At 46.5% G+C, this 17,334-nt stretch overlaps 1 protein-coding gene across 4 annotated transcripts in view; it reads left to right on the forward strand.

Annotated features, from left to right (window-relative positions):
* Window positions 1-17,334, forward strand: part of Brat (tripartite motif-containing protein brain tumor) — a 232,070-nt gene that overhangs the window by 180,643 nt on the left and 34,093 nt on the right. For all 4 annotated transcript variants that reach the window (XM_076424682.1, XM_076424673.1, XM_076424665.1 and 1 more), the window contains one exon: window positions 1-17,334. This exon is cut by the window's right edge and continues 34,093 nt beyond it. In XM_076424682.1, coding sequence (XP_076280797.1) covers window positions 20-2,404 — 2,385 coding nt within the window. In that variant the 5' untranslated portion in view covers window positions 1-19 and the 3' untranslated portion in view covers window positions 2,405-17,334.

Consider the following 17,334-nt stretch of genomic DNA (forward strand, 5'->3'; position numbering starts at 1 on the left):
GGATGCCGGTTGACTGAAGATGGCCTCGCCAACACTCTCGCTGGAATCGCGTGCGAATTCCATCGGGTCCTTGGCCTCGCTGTCCCCGATTACAGTGAGCGGCAGTTCCCCGCCTGCGAGCGACTCGGCGATCTGCGACGTCGACAGCTGCGATCTCTGCCTCGACTCGCAGAAACCTGGGGAGGCGCCCTGCCCACGGTGCCGATTAGGAGGCGCCGGCGGCGTTCGCTGCACAGGCTGCAAATCGACTGAATCCGACGCGGTAGCCCGTTGCTTCGACTGCGCGAATTTCCTCTGTCCGAACTGCGTGATGGCGCACCAGTTCATGCACTGCTTCGAGGGACACCGGGTTCTGAACCTGGGAGACTCGAAGGTGGAGACGGTGAGCAACCCGGCGAGCACTGAGCTCCCGAAAAACAACATGGTGATCAACGGCGGGAACGGGAACGGCGAGAAGGTGCCCTACTGTCCGCGACACAAGCAAGAGCTGCTCAAGTATTTCTGCCGCAGCTGCACCGTGCTGGTCTGCAAAGAGTGCACCATCACCGACCATCCGGCCCCGTTGCACGACTGCGCGCACATCTCCGAGGTCGGCACGCAACAGCTCGAAGCGATGGCGAGGATGGTCCAAGAGTGTAGGGCCAAAGCTGCTGACGTGAGAGGTGCGGTGAAGGCGGCCGACCACGGGGCGGCACGGTTGCAAGTGCAGTACCATAAGGCACAGAACGAGATCAACGACACCTTCCAATTCTACAGATCGATGCTCGAAGAGCGCAAAGGCGAGCTGCTGAAAGAGCTCGAGTCGGTCTTCTCCACGAAACAGATCTCCCTTGGCGTGCTCACGCAGAAAGCCAACGACATGGCCGAGAAGATACTCCAGACCTGCGACTTCGTCGAACGAGTGACCAAGTGCACCACCGTCACCGAAGTGCTGATGGTCAAGAAGTACCTGGACTCGAAGTTTCAGCAGTTTCTCAACTACACGCCGGACATCGGCAGCCAAACCGTCGACCTCGAGTTCGTCAGCAACTATCAGGCAATTCAGGTGGGCGTGCGGAACACGTTCGGTTACGTGCGAAGCAACAACGAGAGCAACGCCGGACCAATCGGCAAACAACCGCCTATCGCTCGACCAACGGCGCTGTCCAGCAACGGGAGCAACTCCAGCAACGGACCCAGCAGCGCTGGGTCTTTGGGCGGTCTTCTATTGGACCGACCTTACAGCAACGGCCTGATTCCTGCTACCTCAACCTGCGCCTCGTCCACCTCGCCGTCGTCGTTCGACACCAACAGCAGCGTAATCACGAAACGCTTCAGCTCGGCCAACAGCCTGGGCCCATTCTCCACTGCGATCAGCGACCTCAACTTGAACGGCATCAACGCGAACCCCTACGAGAAGTGGAGCAACGGGGGCAGCGACGCCTACCCAGTGGTCACCACGAACGATCACTTTTCGATGCCGACATCGGCAGCGGCCGCGGCGAACGCGGCGTCCGGCGATTCGGTGCTGGATCTGACCTCGAAGCTGATGTCCGCGGCGGCGATATTCCCGCCAAAGTCGCAGATCAAACGTCAGAAGATGATCTACCATTGCAAGTTCGGCGAGTTCGGCGTAATGGAGGGTCAGTTCACCGAACCATCCGGTGTCGCTGTGAACGCGCAGAACGACATCATCGTCGCGGACACGAACAATCATCGCATTCAGATCTTCGACAAGGAGGGCAGGTTCAAGTTCCAGTTCGGGGAGTGCGGCAAACGAGACGGTCAGCTGCTCTATCCGAACCGCGTTGCCGTGGTGAAGACCTCCGGCGACATCATCGTGACCGAACGATCGCCGACGCACCAAATACAGATCTACAATCAGTACGGCCAGTTCGTGCGCAAGTTCGGCGCGAATATCCTGCAGCACCCGCGCGGCGTCACGGTCGACTCCAAGGGACGGATCGTGGTCGTCGAGTGCAAAGTAATGCGCGTCATCATCTTCGACCAGGCCGGCAACGTGCTGCAGAAGTTCGGCTGCTCGAAGCATCTCGAGTTCCCGAACGGTGTGGTCGTGAACGACAAGCAGGAAATCTTCATCAGCGACAACCGCGCCCACTGCGTCAAGGTGTTCAACTACGATGGCGCATACCTGAGGCAGATCGGCGGCGAGGGGATCACAAACTACCCGATCGGCGTTGGGATCAACGCCATCGGCGAGATACTGATTGCAGACAATCACAACAACTTCAACCTGACGATTTTCACCCAAGACGGCCAGCTGGTCTCCGCGTTGGAGAGCAAGGTGAAACACGCTCAATGCTTCGATGTCGCATTAATGGACGACGGATCGGTCGTGTTGGCCAGCAAGGATTATCGGCTCTACATTTATCGTTACGTACAAGTACCACCGATCGGCATGTAGACCAGCGACACACAGCGACGCCGACAATGATCGTCGACCGTCGTTCTCATCGTTGTCGTTGTTTCTTTTGCCGGGATTGTTTTCAACGTTGGCCGAACGGCCAGGATCTCATCGATCTTTTTTTACTTACACTTGCCTATCTTCTTCTTCGTCCACCTACTACCACTGCTCGTGCTCACTTCGCCTATCCACCTTCGCCCGCTCGACCCATCTAACTCCCGTTTACGAGACGCCGATTACGAGAAGCCAAAGGCAAGCGCACGCGAGCGAACCGTATGCTAATCGAGTTGTCGAAATTCAAGGTGACAGGCCTTACCTTACACGAGTATACGCGAGTGGGCTTGCGGCAAGCGTTGAATGCACGCGACGTAGACCCGAGAGAGTATGAGAATGAGAGAAAGACTGTATGTGTTTGTGTGTAAGAGAGAGATAGAGAGAGAGAAAGAGAGAGAGAGAGAGAGAGAGGGGCGAATGACAGAATGAAAGAGACATAAAGAGAGGAAGAGAGTGAAAGAGAAACCCGCTGATTCTGTGGAGACAGGGAAAAATGCTTCTTCGAGCGTCTTTTCTCTCGAGAGAGTCTACTCGCGCGCGTTCGCGCATGCTACGCGTCCGCCATCGAGAAAGAACTTTGAAAAATCTCCTCTAAGACCGGCAGTTCTCGTTCCGGTTACCGTTTCGTATCGACGGAATGGCAAACAGGAATGCGACGGATCCGGATGTACCCGATGCTGAGAGGCGCTCGCGTGGCTTGTTGCGCGCATACTATGCTCTCCGAGGCGCATACGCGCACGCGTGCGAAACGCTCGTACAAAAAACACGAGATACAAGGAACTCGGAATAATAAAGAAAAAAGAAAACAAACGGAATAAGAATAAAAAAGAAAGAAAAACCGCCTGGCGACTTCGGAGCGCCCACTTTGTTGCGTGCGCGTCACGTTTCACGCGCGCACGCGCCAACACGAAAAGACACACGAGACGTGTAAGCGCATATACGCGGAAAACTTACTTGTTAATGTTGTTATAACTGAAAATACTGTTGTTGTTGTTTAGTTGTAGAGCTCGCCGCCGCTAGTCACTGTAACCCTGTCTCCCCCGGCCTACCTTGTCTTACCTTCAACAAAACTTTTCATCTACTCATTTTCCTTTCATCAAATCTCGAACCACCCTCACAAATCCTTTCCCAGGCCTCTTTCTTCTGTTTCGTCGAATCCTCTCGATCGAAAAACCGCGAGGAACGTTTTTCCTCCGAGACACGATGCTCTCGAACGTATCACGTTTCCGCACGCATCTTTTCTGGGTTGTGCAAAAGACGATCACACACGTTACCCGTCCGCATCCAACGCGATTTTTTCGATTTGGTTATCATGGGGCTTCAAACTCGAAATCGACGATCATACACGACGAGAGACGAGCTCGACACGAGGTTGTCCAAGAAAAGTAATACATGCGAGGCGGAAGAATCTCCGCAGCCGCGAGGGCTCGTCGTCGTCGCGTTCTATCTATTCTTTCGGCTCGCTCTTTCTCTTCCTCTACGTCTGTTTTTCCCGCGTGCGCGCGAAAACAGCGCGAAAGCAAGACGAAAACAGCGCGCAGTTTTCTCGATTGACGTCTAGACCGTGGGGGATCAACCGCGGCTCGATCTGTTGCCATCGCGCACCCCTGCGTCCCGGAAGTCCGACACGATCTTGCGATCGACAGGGACGAGAGCTGCATCGACGTCCGGTACCCTTCTTTTTACCCTTGCACGTCGTTCCTTCCTCCCTTCGTTAGGTGGTTAAGCATTCTTTTAGTAATCCCATTTTTAGTTGATCCTATTTAGAGGTTTGCTATTTTCGTTTCCTCGTTCTCCGCGAGAACCAACGACAACTCCGACCCGCGCCAACTCACGTTTAACATATGATAGGGATGACGGTCAACCGCCGTCTTCGTCCACTTCGTCTACTTCGATCCTACCGATACCTTCACCTTCTTCGTTCGTTTCTCCTTGTTTTACTCACACGTGCTCTGTTCTCCGTTATTTTTCTTTGTTTGACTTCACTGCGCACAATTGTTTTCGTTCCCTTGACGATCGACAGCGCGGGAAAGATCTGTCGTGAAGGAGGTACCAGAGCTTGAAGAGAGAATCTGCGCGAGAAGAATGTGTCGAGAGGAATACGAGAGAAGTCGACCGATCTCCTCGCGGAATGACCGGTACAAGTGCTCGATCGACTGCCGATTTTTCAAAGATCAAGACCAATAAGAACGCGTGAACTCTTCGTCACGGTAAACTCAGTCGAAAAGAGGCGGATCCCCGAAGAGTCCGCCATTTTGTTCCTCAGTCCTGTTCCCCCCGTTCTTCTCTCGATCCGATCTATACTTTTAATCGTAGTGGTGTTAACGTAGTGAGTAGTCGTAGTGAGTTTTTTTCTCTTTTTTCTTCTTCCTCCCTTTTTGTTCTTCTCTTTAGTAACGACGTAGGGAATTGATTATTTACTGTGTCAGTTTGCTTCTTGCTCCATTTTTCCATTTCTCCACGACGTTTTCGTTGCGCTCTACCGCTCGGGTATTTCTCGATCCCGTTCAACAACAGACGCTCCTGTATTGAATATGTGTGTGTGTGTGTGTGTATGTGTAAAACGGTCAAACATCTCGATCACCGCACACCAATCACAGCCACTACCATCAGAGCCGATCTCCCGCTCCAAAACGAAACGAGAAAAAATACACGCAAAACAATGACCTTATCCCTTTTCGTATGACCAGTAAAGAAACTGATTTTTGCGCTAGTGTTCTTTTGACTTTGAATTATACATATAGTATTAATATATTTTGTTGGATGAGTCGACGCGATGACATGAGCCTGATCGGGGCTCTATGACGCGACCTCATGCATGTTTACTATTACAATATTATTTTTTATTATTATTATCATTATTATTATTATTATTATTATTATTATTATTATTAATAATATTATTGTATGTATGTATGTATGTATTATTATTGTATTATTATGGTTTTTTTATTTTTATCTATTCATTATTTAAATGCCTCACACTCTGCCAGGAGGCGCCGGAACAGTGTTGACGAATTTTTCAAAGCATATCTCTAATGGAACGATGTCGAAACGATTTTTTCTTCGCGCGACGCGTCGTTTGGTACGCGACGAGGCTAGCTGGCGCGTCAAGTTGCTCGAGGTCGGACAGGCGACAGCCACGAATACCGAGGATCCCCCTACCGATCGATATATACCACGGAAAACGAACGGAAAAAAGAACTATGAAACACGAGAGAAATCTCTTTTGCTATCGGAGTCTCGATTTCGCGAAATTCCAATCGCGCCGTCCGCGCCCGGAAGTTCTGGAAAGCCTCGCCAGCCGGTCCAGAATTTTCGGGTTGCGTACGAAGAAAAAAAAACGACTCCGTTTCGTGTTCCTCGATTTCGTTTCTCCTAGAACGGACAATGCGCGACACACGCACGCTTTGTTGATTTTAATGATTCAGAAACTGAGCCAGCAATTTTCCTTCTCGACGAGACCGCCGTCGATCGGACGGTTTATACGAGGTTATGATATAACGCGGAGGGTCGGGGGAGAGTGGCCGAATTGCATTTATCGACGCCGATTACGTTAGAGAGTACTTGATGACGATCGACTTTGAAGTTCATTGTTACAAAAAGACTTGCAAACGCGTAGAATTGTAATTATTATGATAAATACTGAGGAGTAATTGTTAGTCGTATATATTGTTTGCGCTGTGAAATAATGTTTAGTGTTGTAGAGGCTTTGAACTTCGAGAATCGTGAAACGTAAGTGAGCGTGGCCCATCGATCGTCGCGTGAGAGAAAGAGAGAGAGAGAGAAAGAGAAAGACGGAAATATCGAGGATCCTCGGCAATTCGTCGCCGCCATTCTGTCGCTGTCGTTCGGCATTCGAGGTTTCTTGCTTACACTATTTACCTTCTTCGTTTTACCAGCACTTTGACGCTCTGCATGCGCGCGATCGTTAGTCAATCAACTTCCCTCAGCAGATTCGTACGTCGTGTAGATCTCCCGCTCGTTATTCGCCCGGAACCACGAGACGGTCGAACGAACGTGTCTCTTTCGTTCCTCCCCGGAAACGTTCAGACAACGCGGACAGTGGAACTGACCAGTTACACTCGTCCCATTGAACGTTTTCGGAAAGAAATCCGAAGGACATGCATCGGTTCGATCATTTCCGCCGAGCATTCGGCAACGCTCGACGCGATCTCGTGGCAAGAGAATGATCGCAGCATGTTCGCAGTATTCTAGCCAGTTTCCAAGCGGCGATTCTGCTCGCCGGGTGAATAATAGCTTGAATAAAATACAAGTGGAACAAAAATAAAAACGGAAGAGGGAAGGGACCGCAGGTTAATCGAACGCGTTCGAAAGTTCGCGACGTTTCCCGATACTTTTTAGTTCCTCTAGAAAAAGTTTTTTCTCCCCTCTGCCACCCGTCGGATATCCAATTAAGTTGTAGATCAACGACGCTGTTCTCCACCGTGTCCACCGTCCGAGCAAGCTGCCGCCTCTCTCCTTTTTCTCCGCTCTTCCGCGACAAATTCGAAGCGTTTGTATTCCATTTTCGAGATCGCATCACGTCGTGTCTGTCCATTAGTATTTAAATCGCGTATGCCTATGTTGATTCTGTAGTTATTATTAATGATTACTCGTATATATTATTATCATTACTATTAATTATTAGTTATTGTATTAATATTATTACGTTTATTACTCGGGAAACCGAAGACGAAACAAAAGTCGAAAAATCGGGCGAAGTCGGAATCCCGCGATCGGCCCACCTTGCCAGCTAGCCACCACTACCACGTATCTAATACTACATTTTTTCTTTTCTCTTCTCTCTTTTTTTTACTTTTTCCAACGCCGCCTCAAGCACGCCTCAACTCGCGCGCGCGCGCGCGAACGAGCGAGCGCGATCCACGAACAAACACACAAAGGAAAAGAACGAAATAGTTAGAAGACAGCGCCTACTTTTTTTGATATGCATTAGTCCCAAAGTAAGAAACGATATGTGTACATGTGTGTGTGCGTGTGTGTGTCGCTGTGCGTTCACTGTATGCGCGCAAAGCAAGCAAGCAAGCACAAGAATGAAACGAACATTGCGACTCTCTCTCCTTTTTTTGTACTGGTTTGTTATGTTATTATTTTTAGACGATACAACCCGATTGTTCTTAATTTAAATGTAAATCGTATTTTTGTTTGTTTTTTAGTTATTTTTTGTTGTAAAATGCTTTTTAATAATATTTTCAGTTCACATTACACGACATCGGTTGGTTTTGGTCTCACTTTATTTTTTTTTTCTTCACGTACACTCTCGTACACTACACCCACGCCAAGCTCTCCTTCCACCACGTGTCCTCAAACGAGCCGCCATCATTTTTCCCCTCCTGTTCGTTCCGGAGTTGGTTTCACACCGTGGAAAATTCGAGGAGCTCTCGGAACACCGTTTCCCCGCGCGAATTTTCGTCGAGCCGCAAGTACAAACGATTTCTCGTCGCCCGAGAATCGCCATCTTTTAACGATTCCTGCGAGCTATTTTCACAACGGGTACCTACGCGCTGATCATTGAAAATGCAAATTGTTTTTCAACTGTCCAGTTTTGTGCAGCAGTTCTTCCGGGTAATTGCGACGTCAACTAGCTACGATAGAACGCGAGAAGAGTACTCGACTCGGACGCGTTTAATTCTAGTCAAATACTTGTTCAAACACCGTTGTTAATGCATCGTGAACTACACGAACTGACGTGAGATTTATTTTTTTAACTGTCTTAGATCGATCGTTTCCTGATAAGTTTGTTATCTATGAAATTTTATTAAATTTCGTTCGAAAAATCGTGTTCAAATTACTCGATGCTCATTTATATTAACTAACCATCGAAAGATTACGATATTTAGTTTACTTTTTTCGTTTGCAATTTGGATGCATTTATCCGCTTTCTCATCCAGACTGGATCGAATACGATCGCCGAACATTCCCCGATACCAAACCAAACATTCCAATTTAGCGTTAGATATTGCTGTGTTCTTTTTTTACTATTTTTGTGGTGTGCAAAATTATCGACTCGTTCGTTTTACAGAAACTTTGCGTAAATGATCGATACACTCTTTCAATATGCTACAAAATGCAAACCAGTAAAAACTGAAAACGAATTTCTTGTTGAAGATTTCGAAAAGTGTATCGATCATTTCTGCGTGTATCCGTATTCAGATATTATGGAATGCTCTCGGTATTTGCTCGATATTTTTACACGCCAATCTGCTTGGTAATCAATAATAGCTAGACTGCGGATGTTTATGCAAGTTTACTCTTTCGCGATATAATCTAGAAAAACAAACGTGTGACAGACATTTGACCTCTCTGGCAGCGATATTGCTGTGACAACATTGCACCATAATCGCGAGCACAAAAACAGATCATCTTAATTGCGAAGTACATTCCATCACAATTTTCGTTTTCCCATCGTTGTTCCACAATTTTACCTCTCTGTTACGCACAAAAAGAGCACCGAAAGAATGAAGGTACATTAAGGAACAAGATCAAACATCGTCATTTACCGTTAACATTTTTGTTTGACCGCATTGTGCACGCTACCGTCTGTCACAGAAGCCTAAGAATCCGTAGTCTAGCAATAGCGTACATAAGCCTGCTGTTTGAAGTGCGTCTTTCGAAGTACAGTAAAACCTCGATTGTCGAACGTAATTCGTTCCTGAAACCATTTTCTTATAGAAGTCTCTGAACCGCGGATGGTTGCTTATTTACGTCAGAATTCTTTATCGATCTCACAGATCGTCGATTCAATTACAGTGGGCGGTGAAACGATTAAATCCCCAGTGTGGGAAACACATTTATCTTGAATGCGGTCTACGATAATTGCCAAATGTATATTTTCAATTGTAAGAAAATGGGAATACTTCTCAAAAGCTAGAGTTCTCTTGAAAAATTTATTGGCAGTCTTAGTAACTTGTGCCATTTCCGGGTAGCATCATAGTTTAATCGAACTCGAATAATTCTAACGAATAGAACAACCCGATTCGGACTCGCCGTAACGCTAGAAAGGGTTAACCCTTTGGACTAGAAGCAATTTTAATTCCGAAATCAAGATGTATCTTTCAATCTAGAAGATTTCTATTCCATATATGTAATCTTTTTTACGCTATTCATATGGAATTGAACCTGTTCTCTCGTATGACATTTTAGTTTTTAGCAATTTCTAGAGTACAGAAGAATTAAATAATTTACAAACTGTTTCAAATAATGATGTGGCAATTTTTAACTTAACTTAACCCTTTGCGCTCGGAGTTACTTTCATTCCAGAAGGACATTTTTCTTCTGACCTAGAATACTTCCATTTTATAGGATTTTTGTTATTCTATGCGTATGAAACTGATCTGGTTTACACGTAAAATACTTGAAATATTTAGTAACTTATTAAGTACAAATTTGATAATGTACAAAATAATTTAAATAATGGTATAACAATTTTTAGCGGCGCCTCAGAGTCGCCGCTCGAGTGCAAAGGGTTAACACATTACCGATCGGTGATTATTGCATAATTTTGAAAAATCTATGGTACATGGCTACACACTTTTTAACGGAACCTTCAATAGCAACGGCAATTTTCATTGTGAACTAACAAGTCACCCTCAATAACGTGATCTAATAGTTTCATTTAAGATTGCAATGCTTTCTTTTGGTACAGCACAATTATTGAAAATCGTAAAGTGTTAAAAACGCGTCAATTTGTGTAAGTGGTTCAGCTTAATCGCTCACTGTAGGTTCGCTCCCGAAGCCAGTTCGGATTTCCGACAACCGAGGTTCTACAGAAGTATCTAGTCCAGTTGTTAGTTTCCTACTTTCCCTGACTGTTCCCTGCGTGTTGCGACGAAACGCATCCGAGCCCTGTCGAATCAGCATCGTCCCATGGAAACAGCGATTGCCGGAGGTGGTGAATCGCGAGGAGGCGTTTGCGGACGAGATCGAAAGCGTCGAAGAGCACCGTGGCCGTGAGAATAAATGAGGGGATCGATGCTCGCCGCAATAGTTGAAACCTTCCGGGACTCGAAACGGATGGAGCTCTCTCACAGTCCGCCTCGCTTCACGCTTGGTTACCGTTGGTCGGACCCTCTCGAGGGAGGAAGGACCTGGCTCTCATCGCGATCGAGCCACTGAACTGGCAACACGATTCCGTGATGCAACCGAGACCTCTCGAACCCGCAACCAAAATACCGCGGAACCGAGTTCTCCGCGTGTCCTCTTAACTGCACGCGACCATTCACTTTTGAAACAACCATCGTAACGTCCCTAAACATCCGACAAACGAGATATTCACACACCGTGTTCGAATTTGACCAATTCTAATCGACCTGTCCTTTTTGTTAACCCTTTCGCTGCTATTCCATAATCTTTTATAGCGATCCACGGTCGCGTTAAGACGGCAATCCAAGTAAAGCGGAACCATCAGAAAGCTGCAGCGCGAAATGACCCAGATTTGTTCGAATGACACCGATTAGGCTACCAGCCTCGAAAAGAGATACAACCTTGGCTGATCGTCGTCGCCTTAGCGTGAAAAGGACGATCCAAATCTTATTATCTAAAAAAAATAACAACTTGTTAATCTTGTAAAAACATCTGCGATTTTCATTCGACAAAATTGTTATTGGAATCCGTGAGTAGTCGTCTGTATTCAAGTTTCATATTTCATCGAGTTGTTATCGAATATTTGTTTTCCTTAATGCGAGAGGGTTAAGAGTCGATCAAGGCAGTGTCAGTCCGGGATAAAAGTCGTGGGTCGTCGTTTTCCAAGCGAGAAGTTCGAACGGACAAAACGGCGAAGGGAAAACGAAGGGTTGAAGACGGGGAGCGATTCGCGCGATTCTTCGAGATGCTCGGCCGTGTTGATTGCCGGTAAATTAATCATAACGAGAGAGAAAGACAGAGAGCAGAAAAAAGGAAACGTGTTTTTAGAAACCTATAGCGGATTATAGATGTCGCATAATATATTTTTGTACGTTCGCAATGTGTGCGTATTTGTGGCGAATGTGTCGAGCACCGTCGAAGATCGGCGACGAGGGAACGGAAAAGGAGAAAGAGAGGAAGAGAGAGAGAGAGAGGAAGGTATGTAATAGGGGTGGGTGGTTAAGCGGCAGATGGGAAGAAACGAAGGTTTCCTGTTCCGGTTTGTTGAGAGCGAGGTGCGAACGTGATACGGTTCGGAGATGTCTTTGTTCGGGGCGATTCCTCGCGATCAGGTCCGACTACGGCCGACACAAAGGAACCGACATACATATACCGGCGTACGATAATTCACTCGAGACGATATTAGCGGCGCGCGAGGACTCTGTGTGTAATCAAGAGAGAAAACAATGAAAACAAAAAGTTAAACTCTCCCCGGGCCCAACTAATGTTACTTTATGAGATGAAGAAAAAAGAAAGGTGTGAAACGGAAAACAGAGAGAGAGAGAGAGAGAGAGAGAGAGAGAGAGAGAGAGAGAGAGAGAGAGAGAGAGAGACGACTAAAGTGAGATGACGCGAAAGAGACGCGTGCGATCGAGCGAGAGAATCCGTGGAGAAAGAGAGAACAAAAGTGTGAGAAAGTGATCGCGCGTGTGTGTGTGTGTGTGTGTATGTGCTTGATTGTACTATGCGTGTCTCTGTGTGTGAGACGTCGTGCATGCGTTCAACGGGCGTGGGTGAGAGAGAATGCCAAAGAAAGCCAGGTAGTACGATTGAGAGCACTATTTTTAACTTGGAACAAAAGTAATTACTCCAGATATTGTTGCATGCCTAGTTATCGTATTATAGTCGTTGAAGAAAGCAAGCGAGGTTTTAAACACCGGTGAAATAATACACGATTGTAACGAACTAACGATTTAAAGGAAACGCAGAAACCCGATCTTTTCGGTCGGTCGTCTCTTAGACCGTAAGCGGTATACACGTATTGATTATTATTGTACACGTATATCTCATTACGTCTATGAATTATTATTATTATTCCCATGATTGCAATTACTACGGCGTTGTGTAAAGCACGCTAGTATCGGTCGGTGGGAAAAGAACGATGAGGAAAGTATACATGTAGAGATATACGAGGAGCAAGGTTGAAAACGGAGACTTTGAGTATCGGGAAAATACCAGTCCAATTGTTTTGTTTTTCTACGGAACGCTTTGAAAAATGTATCTATGGTTATGACAGTCGTCGAGATCGGGGGCCTCGTCGTCGGAAACGACGACCAGCATCGGAGGTGACGAGGTGCGGTAAACTGTATATCAGATTTGCCAATTCGTTCGGAAAGATCCTCGCCGACGCGACGTGGGGACAATATGGCCGATCATGAGCTGCGAGCTTCATCGGCTACCGTTTCTGTCTATCGTCTTTCGATTTCATCTTCCTTCGTCCGAAAGGAAAGCGTCGAGGATCGCGCGCGACAACCTTGGGGACGGGCATCGAGCTTAAAACGGTTTGGCGAAACCGACAACTGACAAATCGCGAACCCTTCGGGATCCTGGTTGACAGGATATCCCGACGAGACGGGGCACTACACTCGTGAACGTATCGCGAGATCAATCCCCGCGATGCGATTTTTAGAAACCGTCGTTGGTGCGGGGCAATAAAACCACGAGCACGAACCTGGACCAAAAGACAAACCTTGTTACACACTTTTCAATAATCGCTTTCGATCGAGAAGTAGCTACGGTAAGGACTCTTATACTACTACGATTCACCGACGCGACGCGACGGCTAGACGGCAAACGCTCGCGCAATCTTCGGGAATGGTATCGTCTTCTCCCTGATCCTGCGAACAGTTTCTTTCAACCGTTCTCCGATTCGCCAACGTCGGTCATTGGTCGAACAGACAGACACTAACACACACACACACTCGTCGAGGAACGCGCGTCCTCTGTTCGCTTTCTAGAATAGGAGCACGCTTTCCGAGACCGTTTAACGCGAGAGCGTCTCGCTCCCTCTTATTTTCGACGACTGCTAACTGTCATTTTACGATTTTACTACATCAGGAATATGGTCCTCGATTCTGTGAGAATCGGCCCACCATTTTGAAACTTTGAAGGAAATATTTTTTAATATCTAGATTATATCAAACAAACAAACAAACAAAAAAAAAAGTGAACTAAACTAATCGAGTTAGAAAATTATTCTTGTATTTTCGTGACTACGTAGAGTGTACTGGAAAACTCCTCTCTGCATTCTTCGTGTCGTCCGTGTGTACAATTTATCCCTTGCAGAACGCGATCGTCGTGAAAACGATACCGAGAGAGCGAGAGAGAGAGAGAGAGAGAGAGAGAGAGAGAGAGAGAGAGAGAGAGAGAGAGAGTGAGAGTGAGAGTGAGAGTGAGAGTGAGAGACACGTCAGTAGCCGTGCGTGGCAGCAGCTATTAAACAGCTGTTCCACCGGGTGAAAGGACTTTAAGGACGTGGAATCCGCGGGAAACGGAGAGGAGAGGAGCACACAGCGAGGATCTATAGAAAGGTTTGGGCCGAGGAGATCGAGTACGTCCGACCAAACGGGGTCCTCCAGTGGAAACTGACAAATCAAAGTAAACCGTCGACGGGGGCAGTCCTCGTCGGCGACGTTGTTTCTTTTGCAATCAAACGTTTTGTATCGGGAACGCTCGAGACTGGCAGATGGACGAATAAAACGGCTCGATGATCGCTGTCCCCCGTTTTCACAAGTAAACTCTCTCTCTCTCTATCTCTCTCTCTCTCTCGAGGCCGGGTTTTCGGTGAAATCGTGGAGATCGGCTGGCTTTCGGTTCCCGCAATGTCCTCCCAGCAGACATTGTCGGGAACATCTGGGCGTCGTTGTCTCACGAAGGTCGAACAAGGTCCGCTTTGTTTTCAGTTCGCGGGAAGAGCGGAAAGAGCAGACTCGCGCTCGCGAAAGAGAGCACAACGAGGAGAGAGGAAACGGCGGGACGCATCGATCGCCGTGTCCACGATTCATTTCTTCGCTCACAGTCCTTTCTCGTTGCGATGAACACCGGAAGACTGGAATGAGGATGTATGCGTCTGCGCACATCATACGAATACGTACCGTGGCTCGCAAAACTAATGGAACGCCGCCGTTGAAGCTCCCGACAATCAAATTACACGTGTCAGACTTCGGATTTGAATGTAACGTTGCTACCTTAAACATTCGAATCAGTGCACCAGCGTTGTTTCCGAATGGTTAACGCATTTCGCCCTTCTCTCACTTTGATTATGGTGTTAACTCTCGTACGTCAATAACCCTGGTATCCTCTTTCAAATTGGTGACCGGCAGCAACATTATCGCGTAGATCATTATGTCCTTGGATGGACAGATATATTTTATCAATTTCACATTGAACATCGCAAACAATTTTGGTTATTGTTATAAAATTGTAATTTGAAGGTCAACCACCTCAAGAGAGGTTCAGTACGTACACCTTCCCGAAAAACATTCAATTTGTATCTTTTAGCAATTGCATCATTGTTTTCAGAACTGCGGTCCAACACACACCTCTTTTGATTGTTGAAAATTCTAGCGAACGGTCAGAATATTTTCGTGAGCCATTAGTACGTATTTAGAAGTATATGAGTGTACATAGGCGCATACGTGTAAATATATTCGCGTGTGTCGAGGAGGAAGGGTGACCGAAGGGCGAACTAGGTTATCCGTAGAATCCGTTGATTATACAGCCACGTAGTTACGGTGTGTGTCGTTAAAGTTAAGGTACATTTCATAGGATTAGATGTCGTTCGTTTTTAAGGTTTAGCTTTACGGGGTTGGGCGCGAGCGTCACGGGTTGCGTTACGATGAAAGGTTTGGTGAAAAGCCCGTGGTGGTCGGGGATGAGGTTCTCAGAATAGCGAACGGGACGGGCCGTTATTTATGCTGTAGGTGGTGTAGGGATAAAGAAGGAAGAACGAACCGCAAGTTTCCAGTATTCTACGATGTTTGTAAACGTAAACGTGATTGTATCCGTTTCCCCCCCCCACCCCCTCCTCCCTGAATGGCTCTTATTTTTTTTATCTGGACGCCCAGAGTGAAAAAGAGAAAGAGAAAGTGAGTTTTTTCTTGGTGATCGAGTCGTTGTGGTGTAGATTTATCTATTGATTAAGGACGTTCGAGGACTGAACGATTGAAAGTGTGGTTGCCCGCGTTCTATGGTGCAGAGGCGTACGGCGAAAGTCAACCGGAATTGTACTTAAAACACCGCGTATATTCTATCCGCAGTCATTTTCATAGTACATATTGTTTTCTCGCGATTCTTCATTATCTCATTTCATTCCTTTCAAGTTTCCTCATTTGCTTTGTTGGCGAATTTGCCCGGTGCCGCTCGCCATATTGTTGTTTAGGGTACCGAAAAGGAGGACGGTGTATGCACGCGTATTGCACACGATTGAATGTCTAGTCATGGTCTCTTTGTAATTCATTGGTTCGCGCGTTGGCGTGCATGCGTCGCCGGTCGGTACGGAGTCGTTGAGGACGCGGTCCCATCTCGAATCATCTAAGTCAAGTCATCGGGCGAAGACGTCCGCGCGAGTACACGCACGCGACCGTACAAGAGATACAATAACGACTCGGGATGATGACGCGTCGCACGATGATCGAGCAGCTCTGTCTCTCTCGAGGATCGTGTGTATACGCGTATTTACGTACGACGTTTCGTGTACCGTCGTACAGTGGGCTAGAAACCGATCGTTTTGTACAAAAATCTGCCGACAACTCAGTTTTTCATCGATTCAATTGGAATTTTTGTGCTGCGCTAAGATCGTTAACTCTCACAATCAAGAATCCTTATCTACAAAGCCCAATAACTCCGATACTTCATCCGCCCATACCATAAATTTGCATGTCCCAGCTGAGTTGCCGACACTTCTTAACCCTAAACCCTAAACCGCAACATTTTAAACTGTAAATCTGGCCCTGAGAATTACCAATTGAATAGAATTACATTCGGCACTTATGAGATTCACCATTAATTTATTGATCCAACAGCAGCGTGTTCGCTTCTTGAGAAAGAACTTCCTTGTGCTTGCCATCCTTTATTCTTAGAGAGCTTATAAGTGGATCGGATGATAATAACATATGCCGTATAATGTCTATATTTGTCTTTTTGCGGCAACACATTCGGGAGTTTTCAGCTCGTGATTTCCCGAAGACTTTATTATTTGCCTCTTGTGACTCTTCTGAATACAAACCAATTGGCAGTTCGAATGTAGCAAGTACTTCACTTCCATGTTGCAGTACCTTATGAACTGATGGAGGTAGTTTACACCATGGATAAATTTTAATGCACAATTTAGCCGTCTCCGAACAATATTCTTTGAATTTCACAGAATCAGCTTTCTTGTCACATGTAATTACCTGAAGAATGTTATGCAATCTTGTGATAATAACCGCGTTTAATCCAGTCACTGCAGCAACTGATTCGGCTTTTCTAAAGACAGTTCGGGCCACGTTCCCAGTATTTGATGTACCAGCTCCCTGTTTGACAATATCAACTGTGATTGATAGCTTTTTCAAGGAATTTTGCGTATCGGAGTTATTGGGCATTGTAGATAAGGATTCTTGATTGTGAGAGTTAACGATTTTTGCGCAGCACGTCTCAAAGTATAGTCCTTCACGAACATTTAAAAAAAAATTCCAATTGAATCGATGAAAAACTGAGTTGTCGGCAGATTTTTGTCCAAAAAGATCGGTTTCTCGTCCACTGTGCGTCGTGATGTCGTCGACCCAATTAATCATCATCGTGTAATCGCTATTTATTATCTACTATTAAATTATTTTATCACGCTCATCATCGTCATCGTCATTATCGTCATTATCATCCCCCATCGTCGTGATTGTCGCTAATATTATTAGTCGCATTATTAAATGACGGTTTTTCAGGATCGGTCAGCAATGATACTTGCCAAATATCATCTT

The sequence above is a fragment of the Lasioglossum baleicum genome, chromosome 1 (assembly GCF_051020765.1).
Source record: "Lasioglossum baleicum chromosome 1, iyLasBale1, whole genome shotgun sequence".
NCBI classification, from domain to species: Eukaryota; Metazoa; Arthropoda; class Insecta; order Hymenoptera; family Halictidae; genus Lasioglossum; species Lasioglossum baleicum.